At 56.5% G+C, this 24,724-nt stretch overlaps 6 protein-coding genes across 6 annotated transcripts; 4 read left to right on the forward strand and 2 right to left on the reverse strand.

Moving 5' to 3' along the window:
* Window positions 1–5,273: 5,273 nt before the first annotated feature.
* Window positions 5,274–8,692, forward strand: GGS23DRAFT_300621 (transcriptional activator xlnR). The gene is made up of 3 exons (XM_051512718.1): window positions 5,274–6,039; window positions 6,096–8,434; window positions 8,525–8,692. The coding sequence occupies exons 1-3, from the start codon at window positions 5,691–5,693 to the stop codon at window positions 8,666–8,668; spliced, it is 2,832 nt and encodes a 943-aa protein (XP_051375723.1). The 5' UTR covers window positions 5,274–5,690; the 3' UTR covers window positions 8,669–8,692.
* Window positions 8,693–10,206: 1,514 nt separating this feature from the next.
* Window positions 10,207–11,539, forward strand: GGS23DRAFT_300624 (scavenger mRNA decapping enzyme). The gene is made up of 2 exons (XM_051512719.1): window positions 10,207–10,465; window positions 10,575–11,539. Exons 1-2 carry the CDS (start codon window positions 10,390–10,392, stop codon window positions 11,468–11,470), a joined length of 972 nt encoding a protein of 323 aa, XP_051375724.1. The 5' UTR covers window positions 10,207–10,389; the 3' UTR covers window positions 11,471–11,539.
* A 22-nt stretch (window positions 11,540–11,561) lies between these two features.
* On the reverse strand, window positions 11,562–12,295 carry GGS23DRAFT_593745 (uncharacterized protein; the record flags this gene model as incomplete). The annotated part of the gene is made up of 2 exons (XM_051518067.1): window positions 11,562–11,596; window positions 11,653–12,295. The coding sequence occupies 2 exons, from the start codon at window positions 12,293–12,295 to the stop codon at window positions 11,562–11,564; spliced, it is 678 nt and encodes a 225-aa protein (XP_051375725.1).
* A 1,820-nt stretch (window positions 12,296–14,115) lies between these two features.
* On the forward strand, window positions 14,116–16,838 carry GGS23DRAFT_301003 (hexokinase-7). Its single transcript, XM_051512721.1, has 5 exons — window positions 14,116–14,177; window positions 14,439–14,524; window positions 14,653–14,901; window positions 15,035–15,052; window positions 15,116–16,838. Exons 3-5 carry the CDS (start codon window positions 14,720–14,722, stop codon window positions 16,518–16,520), a joined length of 1,605 nt encoding a protein of 534 aa, XP_051375726.1. The 5' UTR covers window positions 14,116–14,177; window positions 14,439–14,524; window positions 14,653–14,719; the 3' UTR covers window positions 16,521–16,838.
* Window positions 16,839–18,801: 1,963 nt separating this feature from the next.
* Window positions 18,802–21,403, forward strand: GGS23DRAFT_593747 (major facilitator superfamily domain-containing protein; the record flags this gene model as incomplete). Its single annotated transcript, XM_051518068.1, has 5 exons — window positions 18,802–19,700; window positions 19,817–20,099; window positions 20,165–20,189; window positions 20,278–20,464; window positions 20,746–21,403. 5 exons carry the CDS (start codon window positions 18,802–18,804, stop codon window positions 21,401–21,403), a joined length of 2,052 nt encoding a protein of 683 aa, XP_051375727.1.
* A 499-nt stretch (window positions 21,404–21,902) lies between these two features.
* GGS23DRAFT_553179 (pre-mRNA splicing factor component-domain-containing protein) lies at window positions 21,903–24,662 on the reverse strand. The gene is made up of 2 exons (XM_051515459.1): window positions 22,517–24,662; window positions 21,903–22,422 (listed from the first exon to the last, which is right to left on the reverse strand). Exons 1-2 carry the CDS (start codon window positions 24,527–24,529, stop codon window positions 22,093–22,095), a joined length of 2,343 nt encoding a protein of 780 aa, XP_051375728.1. The 5' UTR covers window positions 24,530–24,662; the 3' UTR covers window positions 21,903–22,092.
* Window positions 24,663–24,724: the final 62 nt, after the last annotated feature.

Here is a 24,724-nt window from a genome sequence, read left to right on the forward strand (position 1 = left end):
ATATGGGAAGCCCAGTAATATAACCCGACGGCATCGGGGCCATAACTAGAATGCTGTAGGCCAGGGGCCGCTCCCGATGAAGAAGTCCAGGCCTGACTTGACCGAGAGGGCATCGATAGCTACTGGGAATGTATTACGCTATCTGTCGTGTTCGTTCTCTCCGGTCGCGTCTTGTGTTGCACTCGAAATACCAAAAAATCACTTCCCCTCCTTCAGTAAAAAGAAGGAAGAGAAAAAAAAAAAAAAAAGGAGCCCGCTGGGAGCCCAAGCGGAATTCCGTATGCGGGAGCTACCAGGTCCTCGTTCGACTCCAGTGGAAAGTCGGTCCTCGTTCCGCTTCGAGTCCCAGGGCCGCAAATTGCGGCGTCCATTGGATCGTACCCCGACTATCTTGGCACGGAATCCGCACAACCATTCCCCAGCTAGGGGGGGTACGAACGTAATAAGTTCGCAGCCACCGACCAGTGGAATCGGCCCAAATGGCTGGAGCTGCAGAGCAACACATGGTTGTAGATTGGTGCTGCAGGAGAGCCTCTCGAGCTCCCACTCGTGGTCGCGGTATGTCGAGTGAGGTTCCTACTACGGTGTTGTCCATACTATTCCCTGTAAGCCAGTCGGATATTTTTACCCCTTAGCCCCGGCACTACTCCGATCCTCCTCGATGCTAGCTCGACTGTCCAGCTTAAACACGACTGACGACACGGTACTTTGAACACGGTGACCTTTTCTGGTGGCTTTTCTTCTTTATTTCCTTTTCCTCGTTTCGTTGTACTCGTAGGCGCTCGTTACGTCCTGGGGGAATTCGGAGCGGGTTTTAGTCTTATGGGAATAGCCGACCGATCACCCTTCGTCGCGTGGTACTGGCGGTAGTAGGTGTGCTGCTGCTGCGCCAACCGCGGGCTGCGTCTACATGTTGTCTGCGACGGAGTCCTAGGAATACGTGGGACGCATATCCTTCCATACCCGTTTAGGAATTTTAGGGGTATAGTAAGGCGTATCTGCCGTTGTCGTGTCTTCCGTGCTGCTGATGAGTGGCATCCTCTCCGGAAGAGCTTCACGAGGCTTCTCACTTCGCTGACGATCGTGCAGCCCGGATGGACCAAGCTATTGGGCGTGTCGTATTTCCGGCTCTCGACTTCATCACTTCGTCCCCCGGCTCTCTGGCAAGTAAGTCGAATGCTGAGCTCTACAAAACCATCTTCCTGGCAGAGTTAAGTAGGAGCATCGCTTCTCTACATATGGTTTTTACAGAGAATTCGCCGCTTCGATTGGTTCGTGGAATAAAAACGGGATTCGAACACAGAGACATCCGGGCCTCGACCGAAAACCGCCAATAGGAAGCTCTTGCGACCGCTTCATGCAGTTTTATTGCGCGAATGGGAAATTCGGTCCGGCCACCCTTGGTGAACAGGGGCCGAGATTCGGGTCGAATCTACAGCCAGGAGTCCATCGACCCCCTCTAGGTATCAGTGCTCTCATCAAGGCGACCTTCGACGATACGACCTAGAGCACGTTGTGGTAGGTAGGTGATATTGATGAGTAGCAGCAGCGCCAGGAAATCAGTCGTATCGAATACTGTGGCCGCTGGGAGTCAGGTTTGGTCTTCTCTGAGTTGGTATCTAGCACCGGCCTGTATACCCCGAAAAACGCCCCAGTCAAATACCAAATGCGGAGAATGATACCTTAAATGTGTCCTGCAGCAACAAGCACCAAGTAAATATGCATATAGTGTCTGCGTGTGCGCGTGTAAAGTCCTACACGATGCGTGGTAGACAGCGCCGTCGGGACAAGCGAGAGCCTGTCTACGCGCAGGGCGTGCCGAATCAGCACACACCCAAGATCCCTCCCTATCCATACGCCTATCCGAATACGCCGACAGTGGCGCTTATTCACCTAATAGGTGACAGGGCTTGGAGGGGGGTGTGGTCATCGGTGCGCTACGACGACATCCCACCCAGCACCTACTGCCTATGTCTAAATGCCGGACGCGGCAGGGACTGCAGTCATCAGCAAATAGGGGACCTCGTCAACCCAGTGAGACTACTGAGTGATTTGATGTCAGAGTGAAAATAAAGGTAGGTATACAGCATGCTACCCACATACTGCTCACTCTTCCCGGTACTGGCCTTGTAGGAGACCTAATAAGATGTGCCTCGAGCTTGGCCCTATAAAAGGACCGTTACAAGAGGTAGTGAGTGACTGACATCCCCGTCTACACGCGGCAGGGTGGCTTGGCAGCCCTCTAGAGTATGGCTCTCACGACGATGAATCGCAGGGAAACTTTCTGGGGGAATTTCCTGGGGGGCGGATAGTTCGTCGTCTGATGTAGACATAGATTGTTATGCGAAACAAGTCCGATCCAGAATCAACGGCGCCGATTCTGGGGAAAATGAGAGGGGGGCGTTTTGTTTCTCGAAGGTCTCGCTGGATGTCTAGTTATAAGACCCGGCCTCGGCACGGGTTCGTTCCTATCTCGGCCGTTAACACAGGTCGACTAAGAATGGTGCACACACGACGAGGCCGCACTACCTGGGTGCTCGTGTACCTGTCTATAGTGGCGCTTGAAGAGCAACTAAAGCCGCCATCGCATGACAGGACGACGACGGGCCGCGATTTGGGGGCTTGGGCGGTCTGCCGTGTCTAGTTTGCCGTGTGGGCCGCGGGTACGGCAGAGTGGTGTGAAGTCGTCAAAGTCGGTTGCGGGAGACCCCTAGTTCTGGGGTACCATGAACCCTGATTTGCACAATCGCGTAACAAAGTACGGCACCTACGCGTACCGAGCCGCTTTCGCGTCATAGATGGCCTCTAGACGCGGCCGGGGAGGAGACTCACGGCCCTCGGGACCTGACCTTGCGCGGGAAGCTGGAGAGAGCTTGGTCCTACGACCTTGGTCCAATCTGCGCCAACTCGCATCCTCGACCTTGTCCTAGGCAAAGATTGGATGCGACCTCGCGGCATAGGCAATGTAGTAGGCAGGCTGTGTGTCGGTGTCGTCGCAGACGGACGTAGCGGGAATACCTAGGGGTGACGACGGCCTTCGAGCGCTGGGTGGTGATCTGGGGAGAAAGCCTCGCCAGTGTGGTGAAGATGCCGATATACGAATAGTCCGCCACGCCAATATTCATTTATTGTGTCGTTTCTCGGTAAAAGTTGGCGCTTGCAGAGCGGTACCTAAGGTACATAGGGAAGTACCTAATCGGTAACGGCCCGCCGGGGACTGTATTAGGTACATTAGGTAAGGACCTAGGTACCTAAGGTACTCCCCGTGGGTTGATTACCCCAGGTCTTGAGACCGCATCCCCCTCCGCCCACGTCCGTGCCCTTCTTCCTCATTCATCCCGAGCTCGTGGCAGTTCTCGGAACACCCACCAGCGAGCGACCACGCCCCAGCCAGGATGGACATGAAGCGCCATAACGCCGTTGCAACCCTACATCGTCGTTAGCAACAACATCTAACGCCCTAGGCAAGCATCGTTTAAAGCATCGAACGCACACGGCTGCCACTCCAGACCCTTAATCTGGTGGTCGAGTCTGGCAACTACCTGTTGGTTATAGTGCCGGCTACTGATCGCGGGCCGTAATGTGGTGGGCCAATCTACGAGACAGTGGCAGACCGAAAGCCCGTCGTATCATTCCCTGTATGATCACCCGTCCTCAATATCAGAGAGATCGCGGGGAAGACAGGGCCAGAACCACTGATCTGCCCGGGAGGGTTGGGGGCGGGCGTCCTCAGGATTTGCAGCCCCAGACATAGACATCCGTGGGATAACATCACCAGCGGTCTTCCAGGCACGCACAAGTTCTGCACCATCTGGCAAATGCATTTAGCTTGACCTGGGAATGAACTGGAGGGAAGGAAGACGTCGCGCTATGGCAGATGGGGAGGTGGGAATATATCTGGCCGCTAGGCGACCCAGGGAACCTTAGACGAGCAAAGGGATGCGGGAAGTGGATGGCACATTGGAGGATTTGCCTCCCCAATTGCTAACAGAATCGCGCCGAAAATCGATAGTGATGCCTCGGCGACATGCTGGCCGAACGAGACTGCATTCTATCCACCTTGGGGAACTTTGCGGGCCTCCATGTTCGCCAAGACCAACCGTGACTGGGCCTGCCGGGTATCAGGGGAGAGCATTCGTCCAGTCATGCCACATCCTGGGTTGCTGCTCGCACTCCACGTCCCTCCTCCAGTGCCTCTCGATCCTCGAGTGTGAATCGTGCTTGGGCAATGGGAACGAGCCGGCCTTTACCTCTGCTCGCAAGCGAGGAACCCATCGGTAAACGCAACGAATCCACCTCGCTACGTGGAGGTGATGTTGCTGGATGTGCTGCTCGCCAAACCTGTCATGACAAACGGCGCGACTAGACCCTCTGTGCAATATGCGCGATGGGCTGGCTGGCTGGCCGCCGTGATATTACCGCTATACCCCTGCTACGCCCATCTTTCTCCCAAAAGACTCTTCACGAGGATTTCACCGAGGTGGGCCATTCTGAATTGGGGTGTGTCCTAGAGGTGTTGTGTGTTGGCCTCCCCAACTCGAGTCTACCCTCCACAAGCCTGCTCACGAGCCCGCTACCTCAACTCGGTCCTACGTCGACCTCGTCAACCGAATCTACCTGTATGTTAAGTACCGTCGTCTGTACGTCGGTTCTAACCCCTGCACCTATCCTGTACAAGCCAACCAAACCCCCTGTCCTCTCACTCAAGGAAGCGGGTCGTATAGCAGAAAGCGCCGAGGGAAGACTCATCTGGTCTTGTCTAGTCTGGGATGGTACGTGTGGTACGGCTCAAAAATCGTCGAGGGAAAAAAAAAATCACATCTCATATCCGCATCTCGTTACCCCATCCTCTTGAACCTATTCCGCCGCTGTATATTACATCGTCAATCTACCTGCGCTTGTATATATTGCTCCGATGAAAAGGAGTGGCCATTCTCCAATCGTGTTCACAGTCGAAAGCAGGAACCCTCTCCCCCTCTGCATGCCAAGGACGCAGACTTTATTTGCCCTCATCCAGGAGAGTACTCCAGGCCCAAAGAGAGGTTACCTTGGTTAGACCAGACCTTTTCTACGCTTCCTTTGGTCCACCGTCCTTCCGCCCTCTCCAGCGGCCCCTTAACGTGGACTACCAGCGTCGTTAAGGACTCGGGCAGAGCGGTAGGCGGTCTACCAGTTCGTTTCGAGTTGTCGAACGCTCTCATATCCCGTATATCCACGCTCAATTATGTATGTATTCACACCCCTGTACGCAACCCAACCCCGCCACATGCTTCATTAGTACCCGTGCCCTGCAAATCAGTGCCGTCCTCATACCACCATAGTACCGCGACGATCTGTTCTGTCTTGTTTTGGGGTCTATTAATGCTGTCGAACATAATAGCATCATGCTCATGCCTCTAGATCCCCACAGTAGAAAGGTTTTCGGTCCGTCCAAGTGCCGCTGTCAAGAAAGGTTACTCTCTGCCAAGAGCTGCGAAATACAACCGCTACTCGACAAGCATATAGCTTAAGCTGTCTCGCTCTTCTCGGTCCAAGTCCAACTTCCCTCCAGTTTAGACGCATTCATGCTTCACCCAACTACCTGCACTCGTTCGAAGTCGCCTATCGTTCATGACACCTCAAGGCTATACCAGATCGTCGACGGATTTTAGACATCACGAGTGAAGTTCGCCATCACGGATTACTCAAACATGTTGTCTAACCCACTCCAACGGTTCTCGCCGTACCACGCGTTACCGTCTAACACACTGCTCTCAAATGCTCACATTCCCGGGGGCCACCTCCACGCCTCTGGCCTCGATACTTTCGGCCACGGGTCGCAATATGCTCTTCAGCATCTCCAGCAGCATGTAGGAGTTCATGCCCCTCATCTAGCTCGAGCACCGCAACCGAAACATCGACAACACCCTTATGGAGGGCCAAGCACGAGGGCCGCAGGCGCAGCTGGTCCTATCAGGAGGAGAATAAGCAGGGCCTGCGATCAATGCAACCAGCTTAGGACCAAGTGTGATGGTCAACACCCTTGCGCCCATTGTATAGGTTGGTAGATTGTACTGAGTTACTCCAGGGTAGAAGCGACGGGCTAATAGATGCAGAATTTGGCTTGGGTTGTGAGTATATTCGAGAACGAAAGAAGCGAGGTAAAGCCTCCCGGAAGGACCTCGCTCAACAGGCTGCGGCCCAGGCCGCGGCTCAGGCGGCCCAGGGCGGCCAGAAATCCCCGAACCATAATGACGACAGCGAGCCCTCTGCGGAACAGCAAGTGGAAAACGCATCCTCCGGCAAGCCAGAACAACAGTCGAGCTCTAGCGAAAAAGCGCTTAACGAAATCAGCGAGGAATCTATACAGCGCAGTCAAAGGACAGGAAGCCTCGATAGTTTGGCAGACCTGAACCCTCATCAGGCTCACCTGGCCGGCCACCCCGGAGCTTTGGACAGGGACCAACTTGACAGTCCTCCCTCTCTAGACCTCAATGGGTATGGCAATGTTCAGAATCCATATGATAGACAAGGAATGGGCCACCTGATGGGTGGGACGGCGCATGCCACGTACGGCTCGAACCAGGGAAACCTCTCCTCAAACTATCCAGAGATTCCTTACGCACTGCAGACTCAAAGTCCTACCAACTACTCAGCCAACCCCCAGACGACATTCCGTATAGGTACCAGCCCTCTCAGCGCATACCCAATGGGTGGAGAGCCTACCTCGCCGGGATGGATGTCAATGTCATCGCCGCCTCCACAGTTCCAGTCGCATATTCCCCAAAACAACTACCACCACCAATTGCGGTACCCGGTCCTCAACCCACTGATACCCCATTTAGGAAATATCATCCCGGTTTCTCTCGCATGTGACCTGGTTGATTTGTACTTTGCTAGTTCGTCTTCTGCTCATGCTCATCCCATGTCGCCCTATGTCCTCGGCTTCGTCTTTCGGAAACGATCATTCCTTCATCCGAGCAAGCCTCGCCAGTGCCAGCCAGCTCTATTAGCGAGTATATTATGGGTGGCGGCGCAGACAAGCGATGCTCCCTTCTTGACCGGAGTTCCGTCCGCACGAGGGAAAATCTGTCAGAAGCTGCTCGAACTTACGGTCAGCCTCCTAAAGCCGCTGATCCATACGCCATCCGGGGAAGCCTCGCCTGTTTCCAGCCCAGTGATCGACGGCGTTGCCTTGGGCGGGTTGGGTGTTGCCCTCCCTGGCTCGATGAATATGGAAAATATGACGGGAGAATCAGGGGCATTTGGTGCTGCCGGGACGCTGGATGATGTAGTAACCTATATCCATCTAGCTACAGTGGTCTCTGCAAGCGAGTACAAAGGTGCTAGTCTCAGATGGTGGAACGCAGCATGGTCGCTCGCGAGAGAGTTAAAGCTCGGACGAGAACTTCCCCCGAGCGCCTCTTCGATGGTGCAAGGAAATAATACCAGCGATGTTGATGCTGAAGGCGAAATCGAGGATGGGCTCGGTCACAACACAGCCCCTGGAGCCGCTAGTGAAGAGGAACGCGAAGAGCGGAGACGTATATGGTGGCTCACATACATTGTTGACCGTCATCTAGCGCTCTGCTACAATCGGCCACTCTTCTTGCTAGATATCGAATGCGAGGGTCTTCTCCAACCCATGGACGACACCGAATGGCAGAACGGGAATTTCAATTCCCACACGACGGATCCAGCCTTAGCGGAGCAATCGGGACCCGACGGAAGGCGGGTGCGCGGTCCGCACTTCGAATGCACCGGCCACAGTATATTCGGTTACTTCTTGCCGCTTATGACAGTCCTGGGAGAGATCGTTGACCTTCACCACGCACGCAATCACCCGCGGTTCGGCATCGGGTTCCGCTCGGCTAGGGAATGGGACGACCAGCAAGCTGAAATCGTTCGGCACTTGGAGGCGTACGAGCAGAGCTTGAAGAAGTTCGAACAGCGGCACTTCAACGCTAGCTCGGAGGATAAGAATGAGCAATCTGCTACCTTGGAAATGCCGAGCGAGCTAGATCAGATCGGCTCGCCGTCGGGGCGATCAGTGCACACGAGCTCTTCGCGCATGACCGAGTCCGATATCCAAACCCGCATCGTCATGTCATACGGCACACACGTCATGCACGTACTGCACATCCTCCTCACGGGAAAATGGGATCCCATAAACCTCCTCGACGACAACGACTTGTGGATCTCGTCCCAGGGCTTCATCACCGCTACCGGGCATGCCGTGTCGGCGGCGGAGGCTATCAGCAATATCCTCGAGTACGACCCGGGTCTCGAGTTCATGCCCTTCTTCTTTGGGATCTACCTGCTGCAGGGGTCTTTCCTGCTCCTGCTCATCGCCGACAAGCTACAATTAGAGGCCTCGGCTAGCGTCGTCCGGGCCTGCGAGACCATCATCCGCGCCCACGAGGCGTGCGTGGTTACGCTCAACACCGAGTACCAGGTAAGTCAGCAAGTGATAACCCCGCCCCCTCCCCCCTCCCCCCCAGAAAAAACTGACGTGCCGGACCGCGCGTGCTAACTTGCTTCTCAGCGGAATTTCAGCAAGGTTATGCGCAGTGCTCTCGCACAGGTGCGCGGGCGGGTGCCAGAAGACATCGGCGAGCAGCATCAGCGCCGCCGAGAGCTCCTCGCGCTGTACCGGTGGACCGGCGACGGCACCGGGCTGGCCTTGTGACGAAAGATGCCCCACCAAATTTGACGTTTATTCTCATTACCATTATCATTATTTCGGCTGTTCTGTAGACACCGGGGGAGGTGGTAACGTCGGGCGTTTCTGCGATTCTGATTTCGGAGCGGTACAAAAAGGAATTAATGAGGCGGCTTTGGGACGGCCTTCTGTCGCAACTTTTCCTGTTTCGGTTTTCCTTCCTTCCTCTGGGCGGCAATGGGATGAACGAAAAAAAGGACCAGCGTTTTCATTTTCTTTTTGAGACTCGAGTAGTCGTGCCGTCGAACTGTTATCAAGGATCGACAAGGGAGTTTTGAGAGAGCGCGGATCAGCTCCCCCCCTCTCTGGCACACAGCGAGTGCCCGACACAGTTGTTTCGAGTAAGGCGGTACTCTTTGTTAGCCCCTTTTCCATTCTCCTTGCGTTTTTTCCCCCTTTCGAGGGGTTTTGGGCTTGCTTATCCCTTCCTCTCTTTTAGTAGCGTGTCGAGGTCTCTTGCTTATATATATATATACTTTCTTTCCATTTGCACGAGGGCGAAGGCCGTACGGAAGCGTGGAGTTCTAAGGGGGAAGGGTTGGTGCGCGGCGATACGGGGGGCGGGATGTATGTACAGGTGTATATAAATGTGGTAGTTGCCGAGATAACTTGATTCGAGTCCGTATATACTACCGCGCCCGTCCTCGAGCCGCCCCCCTTGATCGTTCCCGGCATAGACTTACATCTTACGTGTATCTGGTCGGAAACTGTCAGAACCTAAATTGATGGGTATGGTGGGCATTCCCCGGACCTGCACGTAGGGACGTCGTGAGGTGGTGTGGGCGACGGCGATGATGACCAGACGGTAAGTTAGCGAGGTGAGCCAGGTAAATGCATATTAACGTACGCCACAGTATGCTGTTCTACGTGCCACGATGTTGCGAACCGGCGACGACAAGCACCTTAGCTTGATCCACAATGTAAACAACGACGGCGACGTCTGGTGTCCATTCAGATAGGCAGCGAACTACATACATTTGTAGGTACGTCTGTATACGCTACCATATACCTACCTAGGTACCTATCAAGTTGACATAACCCTCCCTCTCCTAGTTGCTACTCTGCTTCTGCGCTTCCTCCTATCGTGTTTCATCCCGGATCTCGGGATAATCAAGGCCACGACAGTGCGGTTCACGCGGCCTCCAGGACATAGGTAGATGGTGTTTCCGCCGGCTTTCCCATTGTTAAAAGCACGTGACGTTATTGTTTTCTTTCGAGACGCTGTATCTCAGACGTATCCCCCTCAAGGTTGCATCCATACCGAGACCGGAAGGGGAAGAAGACCTATAGATTTCGCTTTCGCTGTTGGCATGACAACTTGAGTATCCTCATTATCGCGATCCCAACCAAACTTCGCGAGGAACACCATCTCCAAAGCTACTTGTCTGGATGAGCCTATAAGATACCTATAAGAGTTATTTTTACCACACGTCGAGCAGGAGGACAACATCCCAGGGAGAGTATTACTCCGACTGAGGGGTAGCTCCGATAAGGGCGTTATCAAGGTGTTGCTCTCGTACCGATTATCGGTGTCTAGTGGAAACCACCGACGTCCAAACATTTCCCTCCATCCTCTTCGTTTTCCCAGCCTTGTCTCCCGGAATTTAGCAAATACCGTCAAATAGGCATCTCTCCGAAGCAAGCAATCCCCTCAATACCGTCCCCTCCCTCGCCTCGGACCTCGAGCTATGACGACTGAAGAAGGCAAGCGCCGCGCCGAGGCGCTAGTCCCCAAGTTCAAGTTCGAACGTGTGCTTAATCAAGGTACGATACGATGTAGAACCGCCTTGCTGGAGTTGACTGTGCAGGGAACGAGTGTCTTCTTTGAGGTAGGTCGGGGTCGTACGGTAGCTGATGGAGCGTGCGAGTGAAGACGACGCAGGGCGACGCCTTACGCTGTACGGACATGTCGACTCGGAACCCGCACTCTTGATACTGGAGCGTGCGCCCTTCCCCGATTCCGAACGGTATCTCTCCGTCCTACCGACCAGCCTGCGGAGCGTTACGAACCTTGGAAACAACGACATATACTCCTGGTTCTTGGCCACCGGCGGGCCGATTCCGCACGAAAACGAGGGCGACAAGTTTGCCGACATTAAGATGTCCATGATATGGCCCTGCACGGACAAACACGTGAAGAAGCACAGCAAGCAGGGGCTACGCTTCGTGGTGGAGACACCTGAAATATACCGCGACAACATCCGGCCATTCATGCAGGCGAACCGGGAAGAGGGTCGTCTCAACTGGGTCTACAACATCATCGAGGGGAGGAAGGAGGTGGAGGATGTTATCTACAGAACACCACTAGGACGGGACGGCGACGAGGGCTTCTTGATGCTTCCCAACCTCCACTGGGACCGCAAGACGATTGAAGCGCTACACCTGCTTGGAATAGTCGAGCGGCGGGACATATGGAGCCTGAGAGACCTGAGGAAGAAGCACATCCCCTGGCTTAGACACATGAGAGACAAGCTGGTAGACGCTACGGTCGAGACGTATCCGCAGATCGACAAAGACCAGCTCAAGCTGTTCTGTCATTATCATCCGACCTACTATCATTTCCACATCCACGTCGTGCACGTCATGCTAGAAGTGACCGCAACTCAATCGATCGGGAAAGCGATCGGTTTAGACAGCATCATTGAGCAGCTTCAGTCCATGTCGGGCGACGATGAGACTGGCATGGATTCAATTTCGCTAAGTTATACGCTGGGAGAAGCGTCAGACCTGTGGACTGAAGTATTTGAACCCTTAAGAACTACGAAATAGCTTCTCAATCGCAATGACGAGGTCGTTGACAGCGGGTCCGCTAGGGCAGTTCACCCACTCCCCGCCGTCTCGAATGCAATAAATATTTTCGTCAAGTCGGACTGTGCAACTCTTGGTAACCCCGGCCTGCAGGACGAGTTAGCTTAGCCAATAGCTTCGTGAAGGGCATCGCATAGTAGGACATACGTCCTCGGTTCGTTTCACGCTGTCCCGCAGCAAGGCTAGACCGAAGGCACCGTCGTCCCTCGTAGCGCACTCGTTTATCTTGTCGAAATCGATGGCGTGTTCTAGCGCGCAATCCTCGACCAGCTCCCGCTGCGGGATCAGCTTATAGTCCCTCGTCAGGCACATGGTGAAGCCGAGATAGATCTTGGGGTCCGGGTATAGGTGGTGGGCGCATAGCTCGATAATATTGCCCATGCACTCGTTCGGGCCGTGCCGGCACTCTATGCCGTCGTTCTCGGTCGGCCTGCCGATGTACGACAGCGTGAAGTTAACCTTATCGCTGATGCGCATCATAGTCGGGAGAACAAGGTCCTTGAGGCAGTCCTTGGCGTCGGGACACTTGCTCATGATATGGGCCTCGAGAGGTACGAGCTTGCCAGCGGGGGAGGCGAGCACGTCGGAGTTCTCCGAGGATAGGGACGATTGCTGTCCCTCGCGGCCGAAGAATGGGCCATAGGATGGTGAGAAGGGCAGGACGGCACAGAGCGCGTACAGAGCTAGGGCGACGAGGGAGATCGTAAGCAGCGGCCGAAATCGACGCCGAGCACGCGTCCGCAGCGCGCGTGTTTCATCTGCCGGGAGGCTGATCTTAGCAGCCATGTTGTCGTTTGCGCGCGCGAGCTCCTTATCGGCCTAGGGCTCCGAGGGTGGTTGTTCGGTGTCGGGATCGAGTTGGCTCACTGACGCATGTCGAGTCTACATATATAACCAAGAATATGTACGAAGAAGTAGCGAATTCTAGAAACTAAAGTCGCCTTGGAAGAAGATGCAAGACGGAGGAAAGCGAGGAGCGTGGTGTAAATGAAACACAGAAGGAGAGGCGATCACGACATGGGATACCGAGAAGGGGGGGGGGAAGGGTGTTGTTTGTATGTAGGTAGGCACGTACCTAATCATAGGAGGTCGCCAAGCGGATCTGGCATGGGCTAAACGCAACAACTTCCACTTACATAGCCGCATACTTTTCAAGCATAACCCTAATACCTACATACTGTCGGATATATGGGTAAAGATACGCTGCCATGAATGTTGGACGCTACGTGCCCGACCCCGGTGTACATGTATTCATGCTACGTAGTATATCCACCGCGATACGACAGAGAGCGATCCCCTGTCCGGCTACGTTAACTACCTACGTACGGTAACGCACCTTGCTCTCCACCCTCTCGCAGGTGCTATACCGTAAGAGAGAGAGACAGACAATTTGATCCATTGATACGTGATGGCAGGCCAGGCGCTGCTGCTGGGCGCCGGGGTGCCGCCTGGATTGAGAAGAGGTACCTACCTTCGGTATGTACACACGTACGTAGCAGGTACTTGAAGATCAGGTGCACCGCCCTTTAGCGTCCCAGTTGCCTTCGAATCCGGCTTCAGAGACATCGACGTGACGGCTGGCAGGTGTGTGGTATCTACAACATGAGGACGAAGGAGGATGGATGGATGCGCCCTGCCTTACCATTACCACAAGGCCGATACCTACCTCCCTCCTATCAGGTACCTGGTGGTCCCAGGGTTGCCTCCGTAGGTACCGCAGGTCGGTGAGCCCTCGCACAGCCAGTCCCCCCATCATTCGAACCGCACGGATATATATATCTACCTACCTGTACCTAATTATGTCGAGCGCTATCCAAAGTGCCTGCGTTAACCAGGTAGAAACCTCCCTATGGCCCTCTCCAGGAGACGTCGCGCAGGCGCCCCAGACCTACAATGCGAGGAGTGGGGGTACAGTCTGGGGGTGCCGAGGTGTGTAAAGCCGGCCCCCCCCAGGTCGGTGCAGGGCTAGGAGGAGGTACCTAAGTAGGTAAGTCGGTAGGTACATACGTAGGGCTACAGGGGCTGGGGCACGTACGATACGACCTGGCTAGGCTTGCAAGCATGGAAACGGGCGTCCAGGCTGCCGACGTCAGAGAGGTAGAGGTGCATACCTACCTTACATATGCACCTCCGGGAAAGGCATTGGCACGCAGAACCTCCGCGGCGGAGAGAGGGAAGAGCACGCACGCTGACTGGACGCGGAATCGAAACAGGTTGCTATTACGCATTGCACCATGAGCCCACATTGTCGAGAATCCGAGTCGGGGCGGACGAGTGGTTCAACGTTGTTATAAGTGAGAACCCAGCCGTATATAAGTCGAGGGCAATTGCCTGACGTGCCGACGCGGGATGGCCTAAGCCGTCTATAAATATCAGCATAGAGACGCGCATCGACGTGTGGTTGTCTCGCGGATACCTGAGGTGTCGACGAGCGGGTAAGTATTAATACTTGCACACGTACCTGACGGGAACAACCCTACCCATACATGCCACCACTTCGCTACCGTCTACATCCCAACTCCCGCTCCGCTCCCACACCCGACCCTCTCGCCGTTGATAGACAGAACAAGGCTTTCCTGCCATCCTGTCAACCTGCCCGTCTACGCATCTAGACTCGACAGGCCCGGGAAGCGTGACATTCACGCAAGCACACGCTTCCGCATGTGATGTAGGTACAATACGCCCAGGCTATATACACATGCGCGCACACACGCACACGCACACACACACACACCACACACACACACACGCACACACGCGCGTGCGTACATGCAAACCCCAGCAGTAGCAATGTCGGCATCCCTGTCGTTGTAACGTTTCTAGATTCGGCAGTTCGCCCTGACCCGATCGCACACCTGTAGATCTGGATTATCACATACCTCGCCAGCATATACACCTCTTACACAGGTACCTAACCTATCTCTTGCAGACGCCTACTATACCTACCTACCCACGCGGCAGAACCCTCGCCTGCTCCCGTCAGAATTGCGCCTTCATGGATCTTGCCTAACCTAGGTATACCTATGACCGGACTTCCCAGCCTTCATAGAGAACCTCGCCTCTCCCCCTATCTCGTTGCCCCATCTTACGCATTCTAGCACTCGGGGTCGACATGATCCGCACTTCGTTGCTGACATAATAAGCCTCTGACATCGCCCGGTGAGCCCTCTTGAACTACTGGTCGGCAGGCCGGATACTGCAGACGCGACCATGGGGTCCAACCTCGAAGAATTCCTCCGACCCCTTTACATGGACGCGGCCAAGGCGCACGCGTTGTCCCGCGAGCTGTACGAGACATTTCGGCAGCTGTCTGCCCACTCCTTGAACCAGTTCCTCCCAACTCCAATCTCTGAATCAATATTACGGCCGACCGAAGGCAAGGAAAAGGGACGGTATGGTTTTTCCAATTTCTTACTGCTACTGCTTATTCGACCCTCGTCAGCGACTCTGCCTTGTTGGGATCGTTACCCCTGTTTAAGCCGCCGGAGAGCTAACTTCGTCACGGTTGCGTTTACGCATATAAAGGTATCTAGCCATCGACATGTACGCGCCCACCTAAGTAAACAGAAACTATCGCTAGTGTCGCTCGAAGCTAACACCCGACAGCGGTGGTACCAACTTGAGGGTCGGCTTTATCGAGCTCCTGGGGAACGAGCAAGGTGCGAATGCCGTACTTGTCAACGGGGTCGGTGGCGGCGGCGAGCTCTCTCAGCCGGAATCGCCACCGAACCTACGTCGAGTTCTCGAGAGAGAGTGGCCCATCTCAGATGTTCTCAAAATTGAGAACGCCGATTCGCTCTTCAAGTGGATCGGAAAATGCATCGCCGAAGTTGTGCGGCAAGGTTGCGAAGAATTCGGCCTCCCTCGAGACCGCGAGCTTCCCATGGGGGTTACATTCAGCTTCCCCATGGTGCAGGAGACTTTAGCCGACGCGACCCTGATGGCGATGGGAAAGGGCTTCGCGATCACGTCGCGCCTCGATCTGGGAACCCATTTAATCAACGGGTATGAGAGGTCCAAGGGTCCAGACTTGCCCCCGATCAAAATCACGGCCATCTTAAACGACGCCGTTGCGACATTGGTATCGTTTATATACCAATCCAAGGAGGATAGCTGCCGTAAAGCGGCGATGGGACTGATCTGCGGTACCGGTAGCAACGCGACGATACCACTGAGGAAAAGTACGCTCCACAAAAATAAACAACCCGGAAAAGTCAAGGTTCTAGACGACGACTCGACCGACGACATGAAGATAGCCGTCAACACCGAGTGGAGCATTAACGGGACCGCACCAGCCTTGCGCAAGTTCGGCCTGATCAGCGAGTGGGATGCCAAGCTCGACGCCCAAGGTGAGGCGCCCGGGTTTCAGCCGCTCGAGTACATGACGGCGGGCAGGTATCTAGGCGAACTAGGACGGTTGATGCTATTGGACTACCTCGAACGCTACTTACATATACCCGCGGACTCTGTACCCCCGCAGCTCCTAACACGATTCGGCCTCACCACCACCTTTCTCAGCCATTTCCGGCCCCCGAACGTGGTGTCACTTCGAGAAAAGCTGGAGGCCGAGTTTCCTCAGTCGACCGCGCGAGGGGCATTTCGGTGGACGGAGGATATGGCAGCGGTTTTATATGGGATAGCCAAAGCCATCGAAGTAAGGGCGGCCGGGATCATCGCGGCAGCCACCGTCGGGCTGCTCGCATGCGCCGGCGACATCCCCTTCCGAGTGCCGGCGTCAGAGGTGGCCGACGTCGGCGCCGCGGCTAAGGGGGCGGAACGGCGGCCCAAGGTGGACTTGATCGTTGGGTATACAGGCGGTTGCATCGTCCACTTCCAGGACTACCTGGCCGACTGCCAGAACCTGCTCGACGCGATAATCCGAGCCGAGTTCGGCGACGACGCCCCCGTGAGGGTGGTGCTGAGCCCGTGCCACGACGGGGGCATCACCGGCGCAGGTGTGCTGTGCGGTTCCTCGCAGGCCAAGTCTAGAGACGTGATCACGCGAGTCTAGACAGTCGGGGGATGAGCAGCCTTCGCCGCGGAGAGTAGGGAATAGACAGGATACGGGCGGTTCCGGAGTTTCAGAGCGGGATGTATATGGCCATGTCAGGATTATAGGTAGAGGGACGCAGAGGAAGAGGAGAGAGAGAACATGGTGGCGGTCTCTCCTGCATCTGCTCTATGATGATAGGGGCAGGTTTGGCGCGGTGAAACATGACCCTTATATATCTAATGCTGAAGCCGTTTCCTGTTTTGTACTCGCAGCAACACCTTGGCTTATTAATATGCGTGCACGCACCCGAGGGGGCGCAGAGAAGATACTGGGGGGGGTGTGAGTAGATTGGGGTCGCTGCGGGAATCGGGAGGGCTCTTCGAGGTTGACAGCCGCTGGCCTCGGCGCAGAGAAATTAATTCGCGTTCTCGCCCAAGCACAGCCCGGCTGGAAAACGTGTCGGATCGGGTAACGCAATTCAGCATCGATAACCCGTCATACGATGTATCACGAAGATTTTCTCTAGTGAAATCGATCCCCCTCCCTGACATCGAGATCACGCACATGGGCAGCGAGCACCCATCGAGCGCTAACGAGTGGTGTTATCCGCATTCTGCTCACTCTAACCACCCTCGGCTGCTGGCGGGTGCTGCTACTGCGACTGCAACCATCGACCGCTGTGTTTATTGTTACTGTCATCCTCACGATGCACCGAGAATACGCAGGGAAGAAGACGGATTTCCTGTCAGTTGCTAGTGCGGGGGCCGTTCCCTCTCCCCTGCGTCGTCGGTGTGCGGCGGAGACGGGTGGGGTGGTCTCTATAGGTAGGTAGGGTACCTACACACTCGACCCCTACCTATACCTACCTACCTACCTACCTACCTATACAGGTCTCCGCCTCCCTCCCCACTCACCACATACCCCTACTTACTACTATACACCTTCGTACGCTGACCCGCCCACACGCCAACGCCAGCAACCTCCACCCCATCGAGCTGTTCCGAATGCGGCGGTCCTCTTCGGACCGTCGACGGGGGAGAGAGTACCTTAGGCATCAGGGCGCAGGCACCCTTGCAATGCTTACACCGAAACCTGCCTAACCGACCCCTTCTTTTCCCTCTTCTCGGGCGCTTAGCGGTTCCCCGCATGACTCCTTCACCTCCTACAGCGTAGTAACGTACGTCTACGCATACAGCGAGATTGCGTCCGCACAGCAACTTGGGCCCTGCTCTACCGATACGAAGTGGGACCTATGGCCTCGCCTCCCTCCCTACCTAGTCAAGCGCGAGGACGAGCACAGCCGTGGCAAAGATGGGTACTAGGTGTAGAGCTACGGAGCAACCTGGTAACGAGGTATGACCGACACAAGCGCGTACGTGGTGCTAACTAACTCGGGCTCGATCGTGGGTAGCACCCAGCAGAGGGGAGAGGGGAGAAGGGCGAGAGAGCCAGCATGTGTGCGAGGGAACGAGAGGTCAGCTGGTTGGCGGGTTGGTTGTCTGCACGCCGTCGACGCCACCACACGCGCATCGCGCAGCGCAGCGCAGTCCAGAGCGTTACGGTGCGCTACCTACGTCCTTACTCGCTGCCGTCGCTGGTACTGCCGTCGCTTGCTGCCGTCGCTGGCTGCCGTCGTTATCTCCGTGCACGCCGTCCCTCCTCCTATTTCGCTCCCATCGCTCCTCCATCCGTCGCCTCCGTGACCGCTCCCCGCCCGCCCGCCAGCTAAGCTATGGGCCGCTGTCTGTGTTTTCCCTCAGCCCACCATTTATTTATCCTCGCCCCCTCCTCTCGCGGCACGTTCGAGCATGACATACATATACACACATGCGAGCCAGCAAGTCTCTGACGAGAAAGGAAACCAGAACCTTGCCTTCTCCAACCCCAGCCGAGCGTGCAGTGGGTAATTACCATTTCCTTTGCTCCTTTTCCTACCCTTCCTATCTCGCTGTGATCCGTCCAATCCTCTCGTCGTTCGTAGCGGTGAAACCCTACAGATTCTGTGTGTGTATGTATGCAGTAACACGCGGGACGTGCTCATCCCCATCGGGACCCAGATGATGGGTTGTCCAGCAGGCCCACGGCGGTAGAAAAAAAGAGAAACGGAGGGTGGGAGAGAAATCGACCCTCTTCTTCCTTCCTCGCACCGGAGGCATCTGCTCCTTGCCTCTATAAAAACTGGGAGATCTCGTTCCCCTTTATTCTGAATCCTCTCCTTTACGGCTGCTGATGGGTGTATATAAATATCGAAGAGGCCCTCTAGCACATCTTCGCATATATTATATATAATACGCCGTATATGGCGAGTTTCGGCGGCGGCGGCGACCAAGTGCGGCGTCACGATGGTGAGTCCGTGACCGAGTGGACGGCGCTGCTGCGGGGTCCCTCTGCCACCCGCCAGGCCGGACAGCGTAGCGAGAATGATGGCTTGGCTCCTATCGCGATTCGTCGCGGGGACGGAGACGAATATGATGACGGGTATTCGAGCGACGCCGACCTCGACCCGAACGAGTCAGACATGCTAGTCGCGCGCAGTTTCACCTCCGGGGCCTCCGGCCTCGCGCCCGAGTCATTTCAGTCGGCCATGCTCAGGGGTCGTCGCCGGTCGCGAAGCACGATGCGGCAGCCGTCGCTAGGCGTACGCAGTATCGCTTCCGTGTCGCCGCGGCCCATAACGCGGGAGGGGCGCCAACATCCCGACACGTCGTCCTCGTCGACGCTCGCTAGCGACGGGGAGCACCCCATCGATGTCGATGTCGACGTCGATTTGGAGGTCAACGGCGAGAACGGCGCCAAGGTACCGTCATTCCTGATCGAGACAGACAACCGACAGTTCTGGATCGTCTTCCTCAGCATCATGCTCACGCACTTCATCGCCTGCTTCGACGGCACCATCATGGCTTCGAGCCACCCGGTCATCACGTCCTACTTCCGCAGTTCCAACAGCGCCTCCTGGCTCTCGACCGCCTTCCTGTTGACCAGCACCGCCTTCCAGCCCATCGTCGGCCGCCTGTCCGACACTCTCGGCCGCAAAGTGCCGTACCTCGTCACCATCGTCATATTTAGTCTCGCTACGCTCTGGTGCGCCCTCGCTAACAGCATGACCTCCTTCATCCTCGCTCGGGCCGCCTGCGGGCTCGGGGCAGGGGGGACGATGGGGCTCGGGAACATCATCGTCAGTGACCTGGTTCCCATTGAGTATGTTCTGTCCCTCTCTCCCCCTCTTCCTTCCCCTCTGATCTCGTTTTCCTTTTTTTTTTTTTTTTTTTCAAAAAGACTTTTTGATGCTAACAAAGATCCCAATACCAAAAAAGACGCCGAGGTGCGTACCAGAGCTACATCAACATCGTCTATGGGCTCGCCGCGGCAGCGGGCGCGGCCCTAGGCGGACTGATGGCAGACACCCTCGGCTGGCGCTGGGAGTTTGGTGTGCAGGTGCCGCCGCTCATCCTCTGTTTCTTCATCGCGTCTCTTTGCATCCCGGGCGACCTGGGCAAGCACGACAAGCACCGAAGTTTCGTCCAGGCCATGAAGGGCTTCGACTTCGGCGGCTCCGCGCTCCTGACCACGTCGACGGCGTTCCTTATCCTAGGCTTGGTGCGTTGGACACTGTCTTATACACGGCAGAAGAAACATGCTTGCTAACTGAAGTCGTGCTCCAGAACCTGGGAGGAAATGTGCTGTCGTGTAAGTGACTACTACTGGCCCCTCCGCCCTTCTCCCTATAGGTTCGGTTTAGGGAGTTCATGCAGACTAAACTGTTCACACATCACAGGGTCGCATCCGTTTGTCATAGGTGCTCTCGTCACTTTCGCCGTCTGCTTCCCGCTGTTCCTATACGTCGAGTCGCGACACGAGCGGCCCATCATGCCCCTGGCCCTGCTGCACAATGCGCCGCGGGCCAACCTCATCTTCTCCAACTTTATCGCCTCGTTTCTGCTCAATGCTATTCTCTTCAATACGTAAGTCGTCCGCTATTCTTCTTCCCTGTACCTCCCCTGACCCTACCCCCCCTTTTTTCCCCTCTCGGTATCCATCACACCTATAGTGTCTATCCATCTGCGGGGACAGGGAAAACTCCCGTTTAGAAATGCCGGGAGTAGACAAATCAATGAAAAGAATAGCATGTGACAACCAATCAACTACACCCCCTTCCCCCCCGGCCACATACAAACACACATGCAGTCAAGAAGACTTAGGAGCCCAGTACTTACTCTGTTTCTAACGTGACGACAACAAACAGGCCACTCTTCTTCCAAGCCGTGCTGCTGACGAGCGCGACGAAGTCGGGCCTGTACCTGGTGGTGCCGACGATGGCGGCGAGCGCGACGGGGACGCTGACGGGGTTCCTGATCTCGCGGACGCGGCGGCTCAAGTGGCCGCTGACGCTGGGGGCGACGGGGTACCTGGTGGGGACGGGGGTGCTGGCGGGGGCGCTGCGGCGGGGGACGGGGCCGACGTGGGTGTACCTGGCGTGCCTGGCGCCGGCGAGCGTGGGGCAGGGGTTCCAGTTCCCGGGGACGTTCATGGCGGTGCTGGCGGTGTCGGCGCACCGGGAGCAGGCGGTGGTGACGAGCACGCTGGTGCTGTGGCGGGCGCTGGGGTCGGTGCTGGGCGTGTCCGGGTCGAGCCTGGTGCTGCAGAACGCGCTGCTGCGCTACCTCGAGCGCCTCGTCGTCGACGCGCCCGACCCGGCCGCCAAGGCCCGCCTCATCGCCCGCGTCCGCCAGAGCGTCGAGGCCGTCGCCGCCCTGCCCCCCGCCAGCCCCCTCCGCGCCCAGGTCGTCGCCAGCTACGAGGCCGCCATCCGCCTCACCTTCCTCTGCTGCGTCGCCTTCGCCGCCGTCAACGTCCTCCTCGTCCTCCCCATACGCCTCCCCCGCCTCGGAAGCCGCACGTGAGCCGCCGGCCCGACTGAGCGAGCGAGCAGGGGAGCCAGGAGGAGAAAAGAGGAGGGGGGAGCGGTAGGGAAACAACGGGGGGAAAGGGGAGTAGGTTATAAAAAATAAAAATAAAAATAAAAAGGGATGGGGTAAGAAGTGCTGCCGTGGGGTGCAACCCAGAGAGCGCACATGGTTAGTCGATGGCTTAGGGTTTTACGTCTAGTATCACGGTGTATGGAATATGATATATGATTTAGCTAGAGGGGGTTGTATCGCATTGCTCAACCCGACAGCTGTTTTTGGATCTTAGATGGAGCTCTACTCGGGCCGTTCGTCTCTCTTCCTCCTCTCCCCTCCCCTCTTCCCAGAGTAGCTTTTCCTGTTATCTTTGTGACACTTTTTTTTCTCCACACCACAGCGCGGTAGGCTAGGTTGGCATCTCATAGTAGGAGCAGCGAAAAAGAAAAAAAACTTGTTGGTTGCTGCTGTCTTCGGTTGATTCCGTTTCCCTCCCCTCCCCTGCCCTGCCCTCCCCCTCTCCCTCGTTCTCTAATAGTAAGTATATCTTTTTTGCAGTACACGCGGGCGCGGGGAGTAGTCGTAATTAATCTCTCTCTAAAACAAAAAAAAAGAGCACCGGTAGTGTACATGTACAATCTCTGTCCGCATCGGCGCGCCCTCCTTTCCGGCCTCTGCCACCTCCAACCTCAGCGGTACCCGTCGGCGCCGCCGGCCAGGGCGTCGAGCTCGTCGCGGGCCTGGCGGTAGGCCTCCTGGGCCTCGCGCTCGCGGCGCGTGACGAGGCCGACCTCGTCGCGCAGGGCCGCGAGGCGGCTCGCGACGGCGATCTCCTCGGACGCGGCCAGCGTCGCGAACGCGCCGCGCGCGAAGGCCGCCTTCTCGAGCGCCTCGTGCGCCTCGCCCGCCTTCGCCCGCAGCGCCTTCGCCCGCTGCTGGTAGCCCCCCAGGTGCAGCGCCAGCTTCTTCTCCAGCTTCGCGCACTGCTCCACCGTGGCCGCGGTCGACGCTTGGACGGCCTGTTGAATGCGGTTGTGAGCATGGGTTGCAAGGCCTAAGAGGGAGGGAAAGGGGAGGGGGGGGGAGGGGGGGGAGAGTGGGTTGGTTACTTACCTCGAACGCTGCCTTCATGGCGGCCAGCTTCTCGTCCTCGTCCTCGTCCTCGTAGCAGCCCAGGCCCAGCAGGAGCGAGCTGGTGCCCTCTGGCTCCCAGAGTGCCAGGGCTTCTTCTCGAGTCGGTTTGTCCTTGGCTTCCACGAGGATCTGCAGGCGCGCTTCGGCTAGCGACGCGTCGTCGATCTGCTGCAGCTGGATAGGCTTGCCGCGAGCTGCGGTTCCGGGAACCGGAAACCTGGCCGCGTCGTTGGCGATGAGCAAGGCCGCCTCCTTGGCAATTTGCGCCTCTATCGGGTCCGAGATCTCAGAAGCTTGCCGCACGAGGGCTTCGATATTAACGGACGCTGGTCGGGGCAGCCCTTTCTGCATGACCTGGGTCCGCCTCTTTCTTTCTAGCTGCTCCTGAGCCTCTCTCAGCGCTCGCTCTCGCCTATCCCGCACTTCTGCGTCTTCTTCGAGTTCGCTCGTAACCATGCTTTCCTGCTGGTCCTCGGGTATCTCGAGCTCCCATTCCGTCTCTTTTGGTTTCGGCAGGGAAGCCAGATTCTGCTTGAGCTGGTGCCGTATGGATAATTCCCGAAGTCGCGCATCGTTAGGCGTCCCACCCACCAGAGACATCTCCTTGTCACCCGTGTTGAGCGCGAAACTGTCTCGAGGCGTCCGTAGCGGCGTCTGACCCGGTCGTAGCGGTGTCGCGCCAGCCCCGTTCATGCCACTCCGCAGGGGCGTGGCCAGGGGGTTAGGGGTTGACATGACTTTCTGACGAGGAGTTGCCCCTTCGAAACCTGTTGACCCGGTACCTTCCTGTAAGTCGGCATTTTCGCCTCCAAGAAGGGCGGATTGGTTTTCTGTGAGTGCCCGGATGTTTCTAATCTCATTCGCAACCCGATCTTCCTGGGGAGGAGCCATTGGTGTCCTAATTGGGGTTTGCGCATTGAGGGTTGAGTATGTGTTTACCAGGCCACGGGTGGCGTCGTTCTCGCTCGCCTGGGCAAGCCTGTTCGCCCGCTCGCCCATCATTCCCATTTTCACAATATCCTCGAGTTCTCCATCGCTGACTTGCGGAGCCGGGAGGACAAGGGATCGCCTCTTGCTACTTTGCTCTGCCTCCCGGATCCTCTGCATCTGGCCAGCCTTGAGGGCAGCCTGCATAGAGGTTGACGGCGCATCTTTGTCATTCTTCCGCCTCTTCCTGTCCGCATCGTCATCAGGCTCTCCTTTACGCTTGCTCGCAAGTTGTTGTTTTCGAGGGTCGAACGCCGCTCGTTGCTTTTCGTTCCGCGTCTGTTCCTCGGTAGTATCGTAGAAACCCAGAGCGGGTGCTTTTTCGAAGGGGATGTCGGCATTGTAATCCATCTGTCCCTTCTTACGTGTTACCACCTTAATATTAATACCGGCAGTTTTCAGCTCCCGACGTTTCTGGAGAGCAGCGAGTCGGCGCGATTCCTCTTGCTGACGTTCTCGAGCTTTCCGCTTCGCCTTCTTTCCCTGTGTATTCGCCAAGCGAGCACGCGCTTCGCTTAGCATTTCCTTCTCGTCTTCATCGAGGTCGATGGTATCAGGCTTCGCCGGCTTGCTCTCGGGATCTGGGTCGACCTCGCCGGGGCGCAGTCTTCGCACATCGTCGGCGGTGGGCGCTTGGGTCTCGCCTCCCTCAGGGCCGGTCAACCCGAGCCCCGCGGCTTCGCGCTGCTCGGCTTCGTCGAGGAGCTTCTGGTAGCGTTCGAGGCACTGATTCGCGGTGCGACCGACGATGGGAGCTATCGTTCGCCACTGAGTAGGCATCAACTTGGCTAGGTGCAGCAGCTTCTCGTCCTCTTCCTTGCTCCATTCTATCTTCTTGATGCTCGGATCCAGCCATTCGTTCCATCTCGCCTTGCATTGCTTCGGCGTCTTTCGCGGTAGCAGCGACGAGACACGCGCCCACTGGTTCAGGCCATACTTGGAGACGGAAGCCTTGAGGATTTCATCCTCGATGTTGGTCCACACTCCTCCCTTTACGACGGGCATGTTGGCTGCGTCTGCGTCTGCGGTCACGCGCTTCGGTGGGAAATTGTTGACAGTAGCATCCGCTGAAGTAGCAAATTGCCAAGACGCTGGACTTTTTGTCTTGTTGTTCGGAGACAATCGAACAAGAGCTGCGATAAAAAGATAAGAAGGTATGGAGCGCGAAAGTTGCTGGATGGAATCTTACTTAAGCTGTCG

Source organism: Durotheca rogersii (assembly GCF_024521655.1).
Source record: "Durotheca rogersii strain YMJ 92031201 chromosome Unknown GGS23scaffold_3, whole genome shotgun sequence".
Classification (NCBI taxonomy): Eukaryota; Fungi; Ascomycota; class Sordariomycetes; order Xylariales; family Xylariaceae; genus Durotheca; species Durotheca rogersii.

Bases quoted from the DNA above. Each gene is read 5' to 3' on its own strand.
- GGS23DRAFT_300621 (XM_051512718.1), top strand. From the start codon at position 5,691: ATGTTGTCTAACCCACTCCAACGGTTCTCGCCGTACCACGCGTTACCG. The intron at 6,040-6,095 runs GTTGGTAGATTG...TAATAGATGCAG, and splicing joins CCCTTGCGCCCATTGTATAG to AATTTGGCTTGGGTTGTGAG. The intron at 8,435-8,524 runs GTAAGTCAGCAA...CTTGCTTCTCAG, and splicing joins CGCTCAACACCGAGTACCAG to CGGAATTTCAGCAAGGTTAT.
- GGS23DRAFT_300624 (XM_051512719.1), top strand. From the start codon at position 10,390: ATGACGACTGAAGAAGGCAAGCGCCGCGCCGAGGCGCTAGTCCCCAAG. The intron at 10,466-10,574 runs GTACGATACGAT...GTGCGAGTGAAG, and splicing joins CGAACGTGTGCTTAATCAAG to ACGACGCAGGGCGACGCCTT.
- GGS23DRAFT_301003 (XM_051512721.1), top strand. From the start codon at position 14,720: ATGGGGTCCAACCTCGAAGAATTCCTCCGACCCCTTTACATGGACGCG.
- GGS23DRAFT_553179 (XM_051515459.1), bottom strand. From the start codon at position 24,529: ATGCCCGTCGTAAAGGGAGGAGTGTGGACCAACATCGAGGATGAAATC. The intron at 22,423-22,516 runs GTAAGTAACCAA...CGCATTCAACAG, and splicing joins CCATGAAGGCAGCGTTCGAG to GCCGTCCAAGCGTCGACCGC.